This window comes from Hyaena hyaena, unplaced genomic scaffold (genome assembly GCF_003009895.1).
Source record: "Hyaena hyaena isolate Hyena2069 unplaced genomic scaffold, ASM300989v1 scaffold_54, whole genome shotgun sequence".
Classification (NCBI taxonomy): Eukaryota; Metazoa; Chordata; class Mammalia; order Carnivora; family Hyaenidae; genus Hyaena; species Hyaena hyaena.
The window spans coordinates 1,295,739-1,311,697 of NW_024080685.1; the positions used below are offsets into that span (position 1 = coordinate 1,295,739).

General features: G+C 41.4%; 2 protein-coding genes across 2 annotated transcripts; both read left to right on the forward strand.

Annotated features, from left to right (window-relative positions):
* The first annotated feature begins 1,766 nt into the window (after positions 1-1,766).
* Positions 1,767-3,858, forward strand: LOC120231101 (C-X-C motif chemokine 6-like). Its single transcript, XM_039230984.1, has 4 exons — positions 1,767-1,938; positions 2,074-2,206; positions 2,319-2,402; positions 2,789-3,858. The coding sequence occupies exons 1-4, from the start codon at positions 1,833-1,835 to the stop codon at positions 2,805-2,807; spliced, it is 342 nt and encodes a 113-aa protein (XP_039086915.1). The 5' UTR covers positions 1,767-1,832; the 3' UTR covers positions 2,808-3,858.
* A 9,047-nt stretch (positions 3,859-12,905) lies between these two features.
* Positions 12,906-14,368, forward strand: LOC120231103 (pro-platelet basic protein). The gene is made up of 3 exons (XM_039230986.1): positions 12,906-13,094; positions 13,423-13,558; positions 13,707-14,368. Exons 1-3 carry the CDS (start codon positions 12,974-12,976, stop codon positions 13,792-13,794), a joined length of 345 nt encoding a protein of 114 aa, XP_039086917.1. The 5' UTR covers positions 12,906-12,973; the 3' UTR covers positions 13,795-14,368.
* Positions 14,369-15,959: the final 1,591 nt, after the last annotated feature.

Sequence of the window (15,959 nt, forward strand, 5' to 3'; positions counted from 1 at the left end):
GCATTCCAATCTCTAAAAAGTCAATATAAAAAAATCTGCAGGCTGTTTTCCCAGATGACCACTCCCTAGAAGGATGAAGGGTTGTATTAGCTGAGTCAGGTATGATGCTGATGGTATCAGGAAGCTGTGCAGGATAACGAGCTTCCCATTTCACTTCCCACAAAGTGAGGCCAAACCTTGCAGCCTTCCTCAACTAGAGAATTTCTTAAGGTTCTTTCCAGACCAAAAGTTCTAAAGGTTTATGAGACTTCCCCCTTGCTCACCAATGGTGGTGATATTCTGCCAAGGAAGATATGTGGAGGAGTCAATAAAACCCCCCAAGATCTTGAGGGACAAGGAAAGTAATTTCTTTCCGTGACTAGCTTCCAATTGCTATCATGTTTACCCATTGCCTTTGCTGGCCTACTGTGAGGGCAAGGGTACTGAGAACAATACAGAAGAGGATCTAGTTAGATTTCCGTGAAAGAAAATCTAGGTATCATTCCAATATCATGATCATGCCTTGCACGGAGGTAGATGTGTGAAAGGCTTGGCCATTAATACTTGAGTGTTCTAACTATTTCCACGGCTACTAGAGAGGATGAGGAAGGCACCTCACCCCTCAACTTCAGGGGGCAGCTCCGAGCTCACTTGGATTAAACAGGCCTGTGCATGAAAGCAGCCACTAATCATGAAGCTAAATCATTCCAGAAGCCAATGTTGTTGATCACCCTTTCCTTCTGTGAAGGTGAGTGAGGCCAGAGTGGGTGCTCTCTTGCTGCCAAATTGATTCCAATGCCCAGATCGAACTTCCAGAAGAATCCCTCAAACTTGTAAGCCTGTCACAGCTTCTCCAAATTGGGTCAGTTACACACCTGGCTAGAGTCTGGAGCTGGAACAGCCTCAGCTCTCTGTACCAATTCAGTCTGTGCTCACCCCACGCCATCACAGCCCCAGAGAAGACCGGTTGGCCTCCACTTCACTAGTGTACTGAATTGTGGAAAGCAAGGGGTCATCTTCCAAGCCAGGTTGCTGAGTGATTTTTGAAGATTTTTAAAGACCACCTGGACACGCACGTGCTTGCTGCAAACTGCAAGCAAGGATAGCATTTCCAGTTAACAGAATTGCTTGGGATATCCCTTCCTGCCAAGCGGGAGTAAAGACCCTTTCATCCAAGTATCTTGGCCTCTGAAGCTAGCCGAAGTCCAAAGAGTCATAAATTAATTCGAAGAACCTAGAATGACCGGCCTGAAAGGGGGAGAGGAATGCCTTTCAGTTCAGTGCAGTTTTAACCACAGCTTACATTTCCTGAATGGTGGTGGTGTTGAGGATGATGCGAAATAAGAAAGGACGTTCAGAAATTTTTCTCAGGTCAAACTTGCCAGTTTGGTTCCTTGGTTCCAGTCTTCCTCTTTAGGCGGAAACGAGGGGCATCTCCCCAAAGGCTCTGTCCCCAGGAGAAGCTGGCCTCCGCTAGCCCTGGCTGGCCTACGGGATGAAATCCCTGCAGGATTGCTGCCCACCACCGGCGGGAGCAGCAGCTCCATCATCCACCGGCCGGCTACCAAGTCCGTCCACCGCGCAACCGGTGCAGGCAGCTCCTCCCAGCCACCCTCCTCCTCAACTCCCTCTGCTCAGCCCCCCTCCACCCGTCACCCTCCTCACCCCCGCCCCCCCGCCCCCCATCCAGGGAATTTCCCAAGCATCCCAAAAGCTTCCTGCCTGGGGGAAGGGGCCCGTGCAGATAAAAAGGGATGCAGAGGACTCGGGGAAGCCACAGCGCGCCTGAGCTTTAAATCCCGGCTCCTCTCCTGTCCCTAGAACTCGCACCCTTTGCCGCACTCGTGGCCGCAATGAGCCTCCTGCCCAGCCGCGCCCCCCACGTCCCCTGCCTTTCGGGCTCGCTGTGCGCGCTGCTCCTGCTGCTGCTGCTGACGCCGCCGGGGCCCCTCGCGAGCGGTGAGAGCGCCCAGCCTCCGCGGGGGCCCCGGGCAGGGCGGCGTCCCGGGCGGGCTGGCCGGGGGAGAGCTCTCCTCCAACCTGCCCTATAACGGTGTCTCTCTCTCTCTCTCTCTCTCTGTCTCTGTGCCCCAGCCGGTCCCGTCGCGGTCATAGTGAGGGAGCTGCGTTGCGTGTGTTTAACTACCACACCGGGGATTCATCCCAAAATGATCGCGAAAATGCAGGTGATCGGGGCCGGGCCACAGTGCCCCAAGGTGGAAGTCATGTAAGTCCTCGTGCGCTGTGGTGCCCACTGTGACCCTGACAAGAGAGACGTCCCTCAGCCGGAGTCTTCAGCCCCCGGGGCTCGAGGGCTCATCTTCTGTTTGTTTCTGCAGAGCCACCTTGAAGAACAAGAAGGAAGTCTGTCTGGACCCAGAAACCCCTGTGATGAAGAAAGCCATCCAGAAAATCTTGGACAGGTACGCTGCCCCTTTGATCGCTGTGCTTTTTAATCTCTTTTGAGAGTGTAGACTTTTCAAGGTCCTTATTCTCTGCAAGGGCTTTGCTAACCTCATTAGAGACCAGCTTAGGATAAAAGACAGAAAGAGAGAGAGAGAGAGAGAGAGAGAGAGAGAGAGAGAAACTGTACTGCAATGTCCTGGGGGGAACTTATCACCAATCTAATTGCCAACGACGGTTCCATAGAGCTCATGACTGAAATGTGTTTTGATGTTATTGTTGTTAGTATAGTCCTTGAGTCCACCTTTTGCTTTTCATCCGGCTTAAACTCTGTGTTTTGAAAACAGGTTGAACTAGACGTGAGTGTGGAAATGCAGTTAAACTGATATAATTCTTTTCTCAACAGTGGGAAAAAATCGGATTAAGAGAAAGGACCATGCGTTGGAAAACCTGCCCAGTTCCTTAGCAGAAGAGTTTTCTGCGTGTCTCAGGACCCAGTGAAGACAAACAGCAAGGACTGGTTTTCTCCAGTGAGTTAGGCTTCTTCAGGAACTCCCTACTTGTGAGAGAAGAGTCAAGTGAGGGACCTAATTTTGTCCTTCTAGCCTAATGCCCGCTCCTGAAGTATTTAACACAGTATTCCCTGCTATTTATTTGCTGTTATTTTACCTGCTGTGCTAGTGAAACCTTTGCCAACTGACTAAATTGTGAGTCAAAAATCACTGGTTGTTAATCTTTCAAGGTGACTATTGTCATTTTAGAATATATTCCTGATAGTGTTACTGAGAAGGCTGTGGATTTAATGAGTGAATGATATTTCATTGGAATGCTGTATGTGGAGAGAAATTGCTATCTTTACTCCTCATGAAATAGGAACTTTTTTACCATTGTTTCTTGGGGAATATGTTAGGAGAACTTGCTCTAAGTCCCGGGGTGCTAAGTTGTGTTGCTGTAGAAAGCTGAGTGTCCTCTGCAGTTATCGGGATAAAGTATATTTCCTTATTTAGAATTTTTAAATGTTTAAGTTCTGTAAGGAACTTAATATATTCTTTTCCTATAACTTTAGACATTTGATGTCTTCTAAGTATGGCATAATGTCATGACTTACCTGTTAAACTTTGATTTTATGGTATATATTAACCATTTTGCTAGGAGTACCATATTCTAGTCACTAAGTATATGTTTGGATAGAAGAAGAAGCTCGGATATAGGTAAATTCCCTACTTCAGTTTTTATAGAATTGCATTATTTGCATGTTTTAGGAACAAAGCAAACTTAACAAGGATCTGTGCTCTGACAATTTTGATAAAGGCCTTTATTGAGCTACTTAAATATAGATTCACATTTAGTTTTCAAAAAATATACACACGTTAAGGTTTCGACCATTTTGTTGTAAAGAATTACCTACGCATAACACCTGTTGTGTTAAAATTACTTTTTATCATATGTCTCATTGGTTTATGGTACTTCTTTTGTTCCTTGGAAAAAATAAAAGATTTATAAAATTTATTTATGTTGTTTCTTCCTTCTTAGTCTGTTGCAAAAAAATTTGTTTATCTTTAATTCTACATTATCCTAAAAATAACTATGCTACTCTCTGGCTAGCAGAGAGGACCCTCATTTCCCCAGGGCCCATTGCATTTGTTCAACCTTTCTCCAAGCTCAGTCCCCTTCCAGTTACTCCTTCAGAGCACCAACAGCCTTTGGGCTGTTTAGAAAACACAAATTTAAGGTAAGACTTCCTTACCTTAAATCCTTAACTGGCTCCCCATTTCCTAGATGGGAGATAAAAATTGTGAAGCATGGCAAATTAGATTCTGTCTCATCTGACTCCTGAGGACCACTTCACCTTCATCAGTCCTTTGCACCCTTGAAGTCAGGAGCTTAGTTCCCTAAGTGGGTGTGTTCTTCCCTGGGTCTACAACTTTGCATTCCGTAGGGCCTCTACCTGGAAGGGCCTCACCACTTTTTGCCTATAGGAGGAACTTTTTCATCCTTTAGAACTCAGCTCAAACAATACTTCCTTCAGGAAGTCTTCCTTGGCACTCCCAGAAGAATTTTTCATTTCCATTTTGATGTTCCTCTAGGTATTTCAGTGTCTTTGAATAGCAACTACTGTATTTGTTTGTAAGTTTCTTTATTCTACTGAGAGTTCTCCTAGATCATCAACCATACATCATTCATCTCTGCATCCCCAAAACCTGACACAGATTGACTTAAAGAATTAATAAATTAACCTGAACCTCAGGTTATTAGATGGTGTCCTAACATCAGTAACCTGCTCAACATGGTGTTGAATAAATTGTAATTCCCTTGCTTTCTATTCTTTATCTTGTCTGCAAGTCATCCAACAAGAGCTTTGGGATTGATAGTCCCTTCAACCTGTAACATCTACTCCTCACTTTCACGTGGCCAACTCCATTCTCCCTTTGAGGTCAGCTGGCCTGTCACTGAGGACCTCATGGATTCTTGCCCCACCCCCCCCAGATGAAGGCCTCTTTTACATCCTCTCATAGCACTTTGTTCTTTTCCTTCATAACATTTTGTCACTGACATGACTGTAGATTCCATAGAGACTATATTCATGTGGTCATTTATTTAGGGTCTATTCCAGCCTCACCGTGAGCTCCATGAGAGCCAGGATACCTTTATCATATTCATTTCTGTTTTTAGGACATTGTCTAGCGCATAGTAGGTGCTTAAGCAGAAGACTGGTCCAGGCTAAAAGAGTCCTACTGTCTCTCAATATCAAAATAGCAATTTCATGTAAATAACTCATCCTTAGGAAAAGCAAGAAAGTGAAAGGAGACTAATCCAATTGATACGAATATACACATACTCTGTCTGAATTAATATATATGCTTATATAGGTGCATATGTATTTATTAGTATATGCAAATGTATATGCACATCTATATCTAAGCTAAATTATTCCATCTTTTCATCTCTCTCCTTATACATAAAATACCAATTAAATGAGCATATGTTATTAACATATTATTATTAATGTATTATTATAGCAAGTATTGTAATACATCACTATTATATATTAATATAGCTATATAAAACACAGAAAACGGAGGAAGACAGGAAGATACAAAGATACGGAAAAATTTAAAGAGATGATACACTGACCAGTTTTTTTAGCAATATAGAAAAAACAAAATACCTCAGAAATATTTAGAAATCATTAAACTTCCATGATCTTTTTACTCTTTCAAATAGTACTTTTTTCTCCTATGAACTTATGAATCATACACTAATATTAGGGAAACATTAAGAAAACAAATCAAATCATCATAGGTGTGTGAACTATAAATTTCAGTGTTTTAAATAATCTCTGATTTGTCCTATCAGTCCCAAAATCCTCATTGAGGAAGTGCTTGACAATAATAAATGAAAGCATATTAAATGTCCTTTCAATGGTTGAAATGTATGTTCTGTGAAGAGATAAACATTACATTACTGATTACTTTTTTCTTTGCTATCATTCAAGATCTTTGTGTTACCCAGAAACAAGATTTATAAGTTTAGTTTATTTATAGACCATAGAGTAAGACATCATTTGTAATATCCTTGCAATTCTGTTTGTCATGCTTATTCTACAATTGGTTGTTCTATGAAGAATATAGATTATAGCACTGAAGTAGAATGTATACAAGAACCTCATTGACAGGTACTATTCACTAATCCTACCATTGCCATTGATCTTGGCACTAGCAAATTCAAAGACTAATATATCTGGGGAAAATTAACCCATCGTAGGTCTTCTAGAAATACATTTTTCTCACACAGACTCCTCAATACTGCATTCACTCTGTTATCCATCTGAAACTCACTCTCAATTATGAAATCAGTAGGGCTTGAACATGAAGCCAGTGAAACTATCTGTTACTGCCTCCATCCAGACAATTCTCCATTTTTAATTAATGCCCTTCATTTTACCACATTTTCCTGCTTGCCTCTGGGTGTGACACATTCACATAATCCTTCAATTCCTTAAGGTATGACAAGAGCTATGATAAAATCTGACTAGTGGCTTTGTTTTTCTATCATACTTGTAATTCTTGCATAAGGAAAAGAATCACTGTGGGTAGCTCTCATTTTGTATTTAAGTTCAAAAGTCTTTCCTGGATGATACAAATTGAGAAATTTACCAGACAGAATGAGCACCTGGGGATTTTGATCTGCCTCCCTGACCGAATCACGGAAGACAGGGAGAATGCACATGATTGTGATTTTGGCTGACGGTCCTGGTTTGCTTTTAGTCAGCAAAATTAATATTATATTCCCGAAAAGGATTGTTCATACTTCAAATATGTACAGTGAAATAATGACATAGGAAGACTTAGAGTTTACATGCAAAAGTTTCTTTCTACAAAGTCTAGAGTCCTGTTTCGTAAATATTGAGAAATTGCAAGAACCTCTACCTGCTCTGTAAAAACCACATTCTTAAAAGATGTGATTCCACTGCCACATAAATATGGGATGATTGTTTCTGACCCCCCCCCCCACCCCGTCCAGGTTGAACAAAGAGAAAAATAGCTAACTCATTTCTGGCACGAGAGACCAGTGATAATTCTTTACAGTTTGTGGTACAATACAAAGTCAGGATTATTATGTTTCAAATCTGGTTTTGAGTACTTCTAGGTATTTGACCTTGGCAATTTATTTAACATCTCCATTCCTCGGTTTTCTCATCTGTAAAATCAGTACAATAATAATATCTGTCTCAAAGGCACTAAGGGCTAATCCTGGCACAGAATAAATATTTGACAAATATTGTTCTTGTCCCCTAATAAAAGTCAGAAAACTGAGAGCTCCGTAGTTTAAGTGCCATCATTGTGTTCAAATGTATCTATATTCTTTCTATCTATGCATGAATTATTAATTTTTGGTGCACCTAAGAATTTGTTTCCACAAGTTGTTTTTAGGAAGCTTCTGGAAACAATTGTATTCATATTCTCTCTATTTTTTTCTGTCATTCATCTGGTAGCATTATCAACATATATGGTGTATTTTTCTTCTTATTAATACTCATCCATCGGTACCCATTTATTGGTAATCTTGTTACAGAATAGACCCAGTACAAGATCCTTGTGATATGGAGATTACAAAAATGAGAAGCTTTCAGCCTAAGTTAAGGTCTTTAGGCAGCCAATATACTGAGTTCTCATTGACAAAGCTTTACTTGAAAGCTGAATGAAAGGGGCTAGAATTTTTTTTAAAGTGTGAGAAAGAGTCTCATAGGTGGGATTCCCCAGAATCAAACCTTGAGAGGACATTTGTGTGCGGGAAGTTTACTAAGGAGTGCTCACAAGATTAACATCTGTCAGGAAGAATCGATCGGGTAGAAGGAGAGCTGCTGTTACAATAGCAGACTTGGGTGATCCTATGAGAAGCTCTGGAGCTGGGGTAGCCCTCCAGAGTTATTCCGAATTGTGGCAAGGGAACAGACCTCCATACTCCTCCGCTACCTGGTCATTAGATGTGGGCTATCTCTGGGGAGTGGGCACAACTTTGGGTGAGACATTTCCCTCGGGCCCTGGGTTGTGCCCAGAGGTCTCAGTCGGTCCTGAGCTGCCTGCAGCCTTCATTCCCAGCAACTGGAGATAGCGGTGGAGCACCACCCAGAGGATCCTGAAAGGGAAGGAACGTGGGCGGTGTGCTTGGGGTTTCAGGGACAAGGAAGGAGAGAGAAAAGGAGAAGAGAAGAGGGAAGGAGAGGGAAGGAAAGGTCAGAGAAGGGGAACGGCAGGGAGGGGAGGAGAGGAGATGGAAACGATGAGGGGAGCGAAGGGAACAAGGAGGAAAAGACAGGAGGGGAAGGAAGGGAGGAGAGTGGAGGGGCTTTGTCTTGCCTTTCTTTTTTCTTCCTTCCTTCTTTTCCCTTCCCAACTCTCCTTTCTCCTACCTCTCTTCTTGTGTCATTTTCTCCCTTCCTTCTTCCCTTCCCTTCTTCCAGTATTTCTGACAAGTACAATAATGCTGCTTAAAAGAGAAGGAGAGGGGGCGCATGGGTGGCTCAGTCGGTTAGGTATCTGACTTCAGCTCAGGTCAGATCTCACAGTTCGTGGGTTCGAGCCCCATGTTGGGCCCCGTGCTGACAGCTCAGAGCCTGGAGACTGTTTCAGATTCTGTGTCTCCCTCTCTCTCTGCCCCTCCCCCACTCATGCTCTGCCTCTCTCTGTCTCAAAAATAAATAAACTATTAAAAAAAGAGAGAGAGAGAGAAGGAGAGGCAGGTGGAAGAAGCTGTCCAGGCAGGAGCCTTAGCCAGCAGCTGGCAGGAGCCCCTTCTGTGTGGAAGAGGCCATGGTGGACCTCTCGGAGGTTCCAAAGGTGCTCTGATGACACCCACTTAAAGTAAGGTCTAAGTGCCACTCGTCAACATACAGAATCATCAGAAATAATAAATTGCTGTAAGCCGCTAAATTTGGGGTTGGCTTGTTATACAAGAGGGTCATTATTCATTCGATGGTCAATTGCTAATATTAATCAACAGTAAATTAGAGTGAAAATTCTCAGCTCTTGGAAACATTGCAGTGCTTCTGTCTAACAGCACTTCCCCTCAATTCTTTCACCCTCCCCACACCTTCCCTGAACCCCCCCACTATCCCCCACAGCAGACTTCACCTCTGGGCAGTATCCAACCTCAAATGAAGAGTGCCAGAGTAACTAAGGTCTGGATCCTTCTTGTCAACTGAGAATTATACCGAAAACAAATTTGGTTTTAGCACATAGAAGAAATCTGTTATTTGCTAGTATTTCAATGTATTGCTTAAGGTGCTTTAACAGCAGGACCCCAGATTATATTATCCCCAAGATCTTCTGTACCAATTGCTTTTATGACTAACTTGCAAATGATAGCTTATTTCCTTCATAGTTGGGAGATGTCAGTTCAAAATCTTTTATGTATGATAGTTAACCTATGTCTTAATTTTAGTGGATAATGCTCCTCCAATGTCTCTAGACATTTTCTTTCAAAATAGCTAACAGATAAGCCATTATGAGTCTTTGAAAACTTGCTAGTTTCCTAAAAGACTCTGTGACTCTGCTATTTATACAACGACTTAAAGAAAAAAAGAGATAAAGTAACTTACCACAAAGAAAAATAAAATAAATAAACAGCATGACAATGCTGGACCCATAAAAAGGCTATCCAGTTATTTTAAAACCCAAGAACTTTGACACTAATTTTCTAGCATTCATTTAAATATACTATTTTGTATAAGCTGATTAAATAACTGATTCAAATAACTGATTTAATCCTTTGATTAAATAACTGATTCAAAGTATCTTTTACCCATTTAGTAACTCAGTTTTTCAGTTTGTATTGTGTTTATCTTCACAGAAATTAAAAAAAGAAACCTACCAGGTGCAAATAACTGTAATACAGTTAGCAATAGTAGCAGTAGTGATAACACATTAGTATTGATGTCCCATTGCTTTGCACAAATATTTAGGTCTCACTTTTTAAAAAAAAACTTATGTTTATTTATTTTTGAAAGAGAGAGACAGAGACAGAGCACGAGCTGGGGAGGAGTGGAGAGAGCAGAAGACACAGAATCTGAAGCAGGCTCCAGGCTGTGAGCTGTCAGCACAGAGCCTGACGTGAGCTCGAACCGCAAACCGAGAGATCATGACCTGAGACAAAGCTGGACATTTAACCGACTGAGCCACCCAGGCGCCCTGGGGTCTCACTTTTAGGAAGGAAATAGTGAAATGACCAAGTCACACATTGAAGAGAACTTTTAAACACTTGGCACATAGTAGATACTTAACTGAATCAGCAAAAGCTAGCAAAACATTATTTACCTCAAGTGCCAACTAATCGGCTTGTGAAATTTTAGTGACTCAAGAAATTTATTAATGCTTCCTCATGAACTTTGCTGACGTTGTGTCTTTTGTGACAAATTTGTTGATTAAGACAATGCCTTAATGATTTGCAACATGCCTACCTCTTTCCTGGCACTAAATGAACCAGGAAAGAAACTTGGATAGTTGTACGTATGGGGCGAAAAGTGTCCAGTGAAACTAATGAATACCACAGACAATATGTGTGGGGGACTGTGATGGATGGAAAAAGGAAGATACTATAATACTTTTTAAAAACCACTTTATATCTTGCTCTGAAAATGGTTTTGAGCTTACACTTGAATAAAAATATAGCAGAGAATGAATAACATTTCAACCTCAATAATGAGGAATGACTCTGAAGTCATCGTGCAGGAAGAACGAGAGAAGAGTTCACCTTACTCTGTTTCCTGCTGAGAATCTCTCTGCAATTCACTCCGCGTTTCAGCTCTGAGAAGGGTCGTCATTTTCAGCTTAACCTTTTTCTTGAGCTTGCTTCTTAGACTATGAATTTCTGAGTTGGGAGAGGGGGAAAATCATTTTTAATATGTTCTACTGCTAGACTGTAAGATACACAGGGAAAGCAAATGGGGTGAGAAAAATAAATACATTTACAAAACAGGGCCGATGAATGGAAGTAGGTGTAGTGTAACTTAAACAAGAGGGAAGATTGGCTTAAAAGTTGAAAAAAAATGATCAGAAAAAATAAGTGACTGTATTCGTTCTTTTGATAAAAACAGTAATTTCGTACATTTGAATATTTTGAGCTTTTTCCAGAATTTTAAAGGTATAAAATATAAGGCAAAAATGAGAAGTTTAAATAATATTGTGTGAGATTGGTACATAAATTGTCTTAGGAAGACAGCTTGTGGCTAGAACCTTATCCTTTAGTCCCAGACTTCCAAATCATCATTTTTATACCATAGATATTTGGGATCACATGGAGGTTGGTCTGAAGATTGTGTCTGATTAAAAAGGAAAGAGAGTCGGGGCGCCTGGGTGGCTTAGTCGGTTAAGCGTCCGACTTTCGCTTAGGTCATGATCTCGCGGTTCGTGGGTTCGAGCCCCGCGTCGGGCCCTGTGCTGACTGCCAGCTCAGAGCCTGGAGCCTGTTTCAGTCTGTGACTCCCTCTCTCTCTGACCCTCCCCTGCTCACGCTGTCTCTCTCTCTCTCCTAGAAATAAATAAAACATTAAAAAAAATTTATAAAAAAAAATAAAAAGGAAAGAGAAACTTTCCTTCATGTGATACTCATTGATATACTCACTAACACTGTTTAAGACCCACTGTGTATTGTGTTAGCCTACACACCAAAAAATACCTAAAGCATTCAGAGAAACATAGGACATACCTCTGCCTTCAAATGTGTACAGTCCAGTTGAAGAAGCAAGTTTTAGAGAAGAAAGAGAGACCCAGACAAGAGAATACACAGGCCAGCATGTGATGTGTAGGTCTGCCTCTGCCTCCGCTTTCTCTATATCACACAGGGTTTGAGATCAAAACCCGTGATTGGCTCTGAGAACTGAAGAAAAGAGATTTTGTTGCAATCTGTAGTACTGAAAAACTGGAAACACCCTCAAGGTCACCAATAAGACAGATTGGTTGAGGATTTCCCGTGCCATACAATGTCACGCGGATAAAGAGGATGGGCCGAAACGACCTTGGGAAGCATGAAAGGATGCTGAAGCATATTTTTGAAGAGCAAAAGCCAACCATCTAGTGATTTGCTTTTATATTAAAAAATCTATGTCTCCCTCTATGGACATATGTGTTTCTCTGTGAGTGATGTGTGTGTCTCTCTATATACATATATAAGTGCAGACAGGATAGAAAACTAATGCCAAACTCTTACCTAAGGTTACCACTGGAGAGTGACGGTGTAGAAGAATGATGAGGAGAAACTTACATGTTTTATTCCACATACATCTGCAGTGTGTGAACCTTTTACAATAAATTATATTATCTATTTCCTTAAAATATTAAAAAGAAAAGAAAAAATAAATATGCTGGATCTTGCTCTTTAGAATAGACTCAGGTGATAGAAACAAGTAGTTTATTTTATAACATGAGAGAGGATGAGCTTTTCTTCTTGTTTCTGGATCACATTATAAAAAACAATACATTTGGAAAACAGAAAGCAGCCCATAAACTAATATGCAAAGTGAGCCTTTTGTGGTATTTGGCTCACACTTCATCCACATACTGTACACAAACCCTAACATTTATCAACAACCAAGTTAGGAACATCTGCTTTCTTTGGCAACTGGAAAGGGCCATATATTTATGCTTTCAGATAGTCATAAAGTGTTTATTAAGACTATAAATTGCCTTATAGGGAAAGCAGAGTGTTATCATATAGATACACAAAGAAAATTTGTTAGTACTTCAGTCTAGTTGTTACCTCCTTACGTGGAAGGTTATATTCATGTAATCGATATGGGTAGTTAGAAGGGGGGGGGGGGGGGGGGGGGGGGACTGTGAAGGGAAGCATAAATGTAATTGAGCAGGAACCTGACCTGCCTGGCGTTTATCTTGGTTAGGCACAACTTGACCAACGCTTCCACATACCCTCACTTCCTCCCTATCTTTTTCTCCTTACTGGCCTTGAGGGGGCTTGTATAAAAGGCCTCGGGAGAGCATGAAAAACCATATGACTGCACACTTCTAGACAGCAATTCACCCTCACGCTGAGGTCTCCTGCCTCTAGGAACGACTCCGGTTTAGTCGTCTCCACCATGGGCCTCAGACCTAACGCCACCCCCTCCTGCACCAGCGCCAGCCCACTTCCGGCCCTCCAGGTGTGGCTCCTGCTAACCCTGCTCCTGAGCACGCTGGTTCCCTCCACCGCTGGAGAAAGTAAGAGAAACTTAAGGAACGCTGAGGGTGGCGTCCCTGCCGCTCTGCAGCTGTGGCTGCTTCTGCTGCAGCAGGCCTTGGGGGTAAAGCTGCCCTCCTGGGGAGGCCATTATACTAGTAACTCTAAGTGGAGAGAGGATGCTTAGCGGGTAGTTAACGTGTGCCAAGGTGTTCTGCTAAGGTACTTTACTAAAGATTGGAAGATCATACACGCAGTGACTTTATGAGAGCGGTACAGGTAACTCATAAGGGGACTAAGGAAACAAGTCAATAGATAAGATCGCCACAAGAATCTGGACCGCTAATAGAGTCACGCTTTCTATCCTAGCTGGAAGTGTGGACCTGGAGCCGTTCCTTGAACTTCGCTGCTTGTGCATGAACACCGTCTCTGGCATTCATCCAAGTAACATCCAGAACTTGGAGGTGCTCAGGGCAGGACCCCATTGTGCCAACGTCGAAGTGATGTAAGTCCCTGCTTCTGAATCATTGCCTCATCGGGCATTAGGGAAACTCTCCACCTCTGTCCCCACCGACATAGTTTTGTCCGGCCCCGTGAATCTCTTCTGAGGGTCAGGCCAGGGCGCTCACAGATAATTCCATTCCCTCTTGCAGAGCCACGCTGAAGAACGGGAACAAAGTCTGCCTGAACCCAGAAGCTCCCAAAATCAAGAAAATAGTCCAGAAAATTTTGGAAAGTTAATGGGCCAATGGCTTAATCTGTTCACTGTCTGTCAAATCTTCCTACATCCCAAAAGGGTAGGAGTTTAAGGTTTGACTTTCTGGAGTTCTTACTCATCCAAAATACCTATTCATATTGTATTAAACTTTGGATATGTTTTCCATTCTGCCTTGAAATGTCACATAGTATTCTGAGAAGGCTGGTTCGTAGATGACAGAGAACAGTCAGCAAGCTACTTGTCAAAATATATGGTTTATTCCCTAACTCTTGGCTGAATGTGGCTCTATGCTTTGCACTCCTTTATTTAAAATTTTCTTTCCAAGTATTTACATGTGTGTTAACCTATCTTGCTCTACTTTACTATGAGACTAGCTATATTCATGATAATTAAGAGATTCCATAATGGTCATTGTTATGAGGAATCACAAAGAGCCCAGAATAGAGTTTTTTCATTGTCTTAGTCTTAGGATGCCTTGTTTCCAAGCATTTTTTGAACAGTTTTTATAGTGTTTATTTCAGCCTTCAACCCTAAAAATAATACAGTGGTAGAATGTGAGTCTTGTAAGCTGTGGCCACTTACTTTAAAGTGAATATATTTAATACTATAGAATTAAAAAAAAATGACAAAAAGCATTAACATTGCCTCTATAAAAAACTCCAGTATTTTCAATAATAATCCTAATAATAACATAGATTCTTTGTGGTGTTAAATGTTTTAACCTGGAAAGTTTGTTTTTATTTGCATTCACATCCTGTCTGCTTACAATTTTAGTATTAGAATCAACCTTGCGAATAAGTAAAATAAAAAATTCAAACTTTATCAGACTTTTAATTATTGTTTTATAATCAATAGAACTTTTATACTTTCTACGCTTTTTTATTGGAATATAGTTGAGAGCCAACATTGCATTCATTTCAGCAGAGTGACTGACCTTCTCCCTACCTCGTGCCGTGCGCTCCAAAGACAGCTACCATCCCACACTGTACCACATTATTACAACACCACTGACTATACCCCCCACGCTGTGCTCTTTATCCCCCGTGGCCTAGTCATTCCGTAACTGGAAGCCTGCACTTCCTATTCCCCTGTATCCCTTTTGCCCATTCTCTCCTCATTCCCTTTGGTTATTTATTTCTTAATCCCTTAAATTTATACCCACACTATTCTCACACATGTATTAACATGAAATCAAAACTTGTTACTGCTTTGCAGTCATATATTATTAATTTTAACAGGATTGTTGGGGGGAAAAGCCTTAATAACTCCCTCTTTCTTTTACACTTCTTTTATTTCACAATATAGCACACAAAACAGCTGGTTGATGCTCTGTGTTATTTTTAGATTTTTTATTTATTATTATTATTTTTTAATTTTTTAAACATTTATTCATTTATGAGAGACAGAGAGCACGAGCAGGGTAGGGGCAGAGAAAGAGAGAGAGACAGAATTTGAAGCAGGCTCCAGGCTCTTAACTGTTAGCATAGAGTCCGATGCGGGACTCAAACTCATAAGCTGTGAGATCATGACCTGAGCCGAACTCGGATGCTTAACTGACTGAGCCACCCAGGCACCCCAATTATTATTATTTTTAAAGTTTGTTTGTTTATTTTTGAAAGACAAATAGCATGTATGTGCAAGCAGGGGAGGGGCAGAGAGAGACAGAGAGAGAGAGAATCCCAAGCAGGCTCCATGCTATCAGCACAGAGTCCGATGCAGGGCTCAATCTCATGAACTGTGAGATCATGACCTGAGCTGAAATCAATAGTCGGACACTTAACCTACTGAGCCACCCAAGTGCCACTGATCTGTGTCATTTTTAATTTATTATAATCATAGTGAAAAATTTGTGATAAATTTTAATATGCTGGGCATACTAAGTGTTTTGTGTGCGTGAATTAAATGATTCTCACAAGCTAGCTAGGACCTGGTTAAAAGTACATCCTCTGCAAAGAGAATAATTGGGTAAATTAGGTCTACCCCTTGCTAGTTGTGTAACTTCGGACAGGTTGCATAACCTCTCTGTACCTTAGTTTCTTCACCTCTAAAAATGGGATAGTAATATTGCTTTCACAGTTAATGTGAAAATTAAAAGAGGTAATAGATTCGAAGGGCTAGCAGTCCCACAAGAAGCCCTATATGAGTGTTAGTGACTATTTTTACTATTTGTTTGTTGTACTATTAGCAT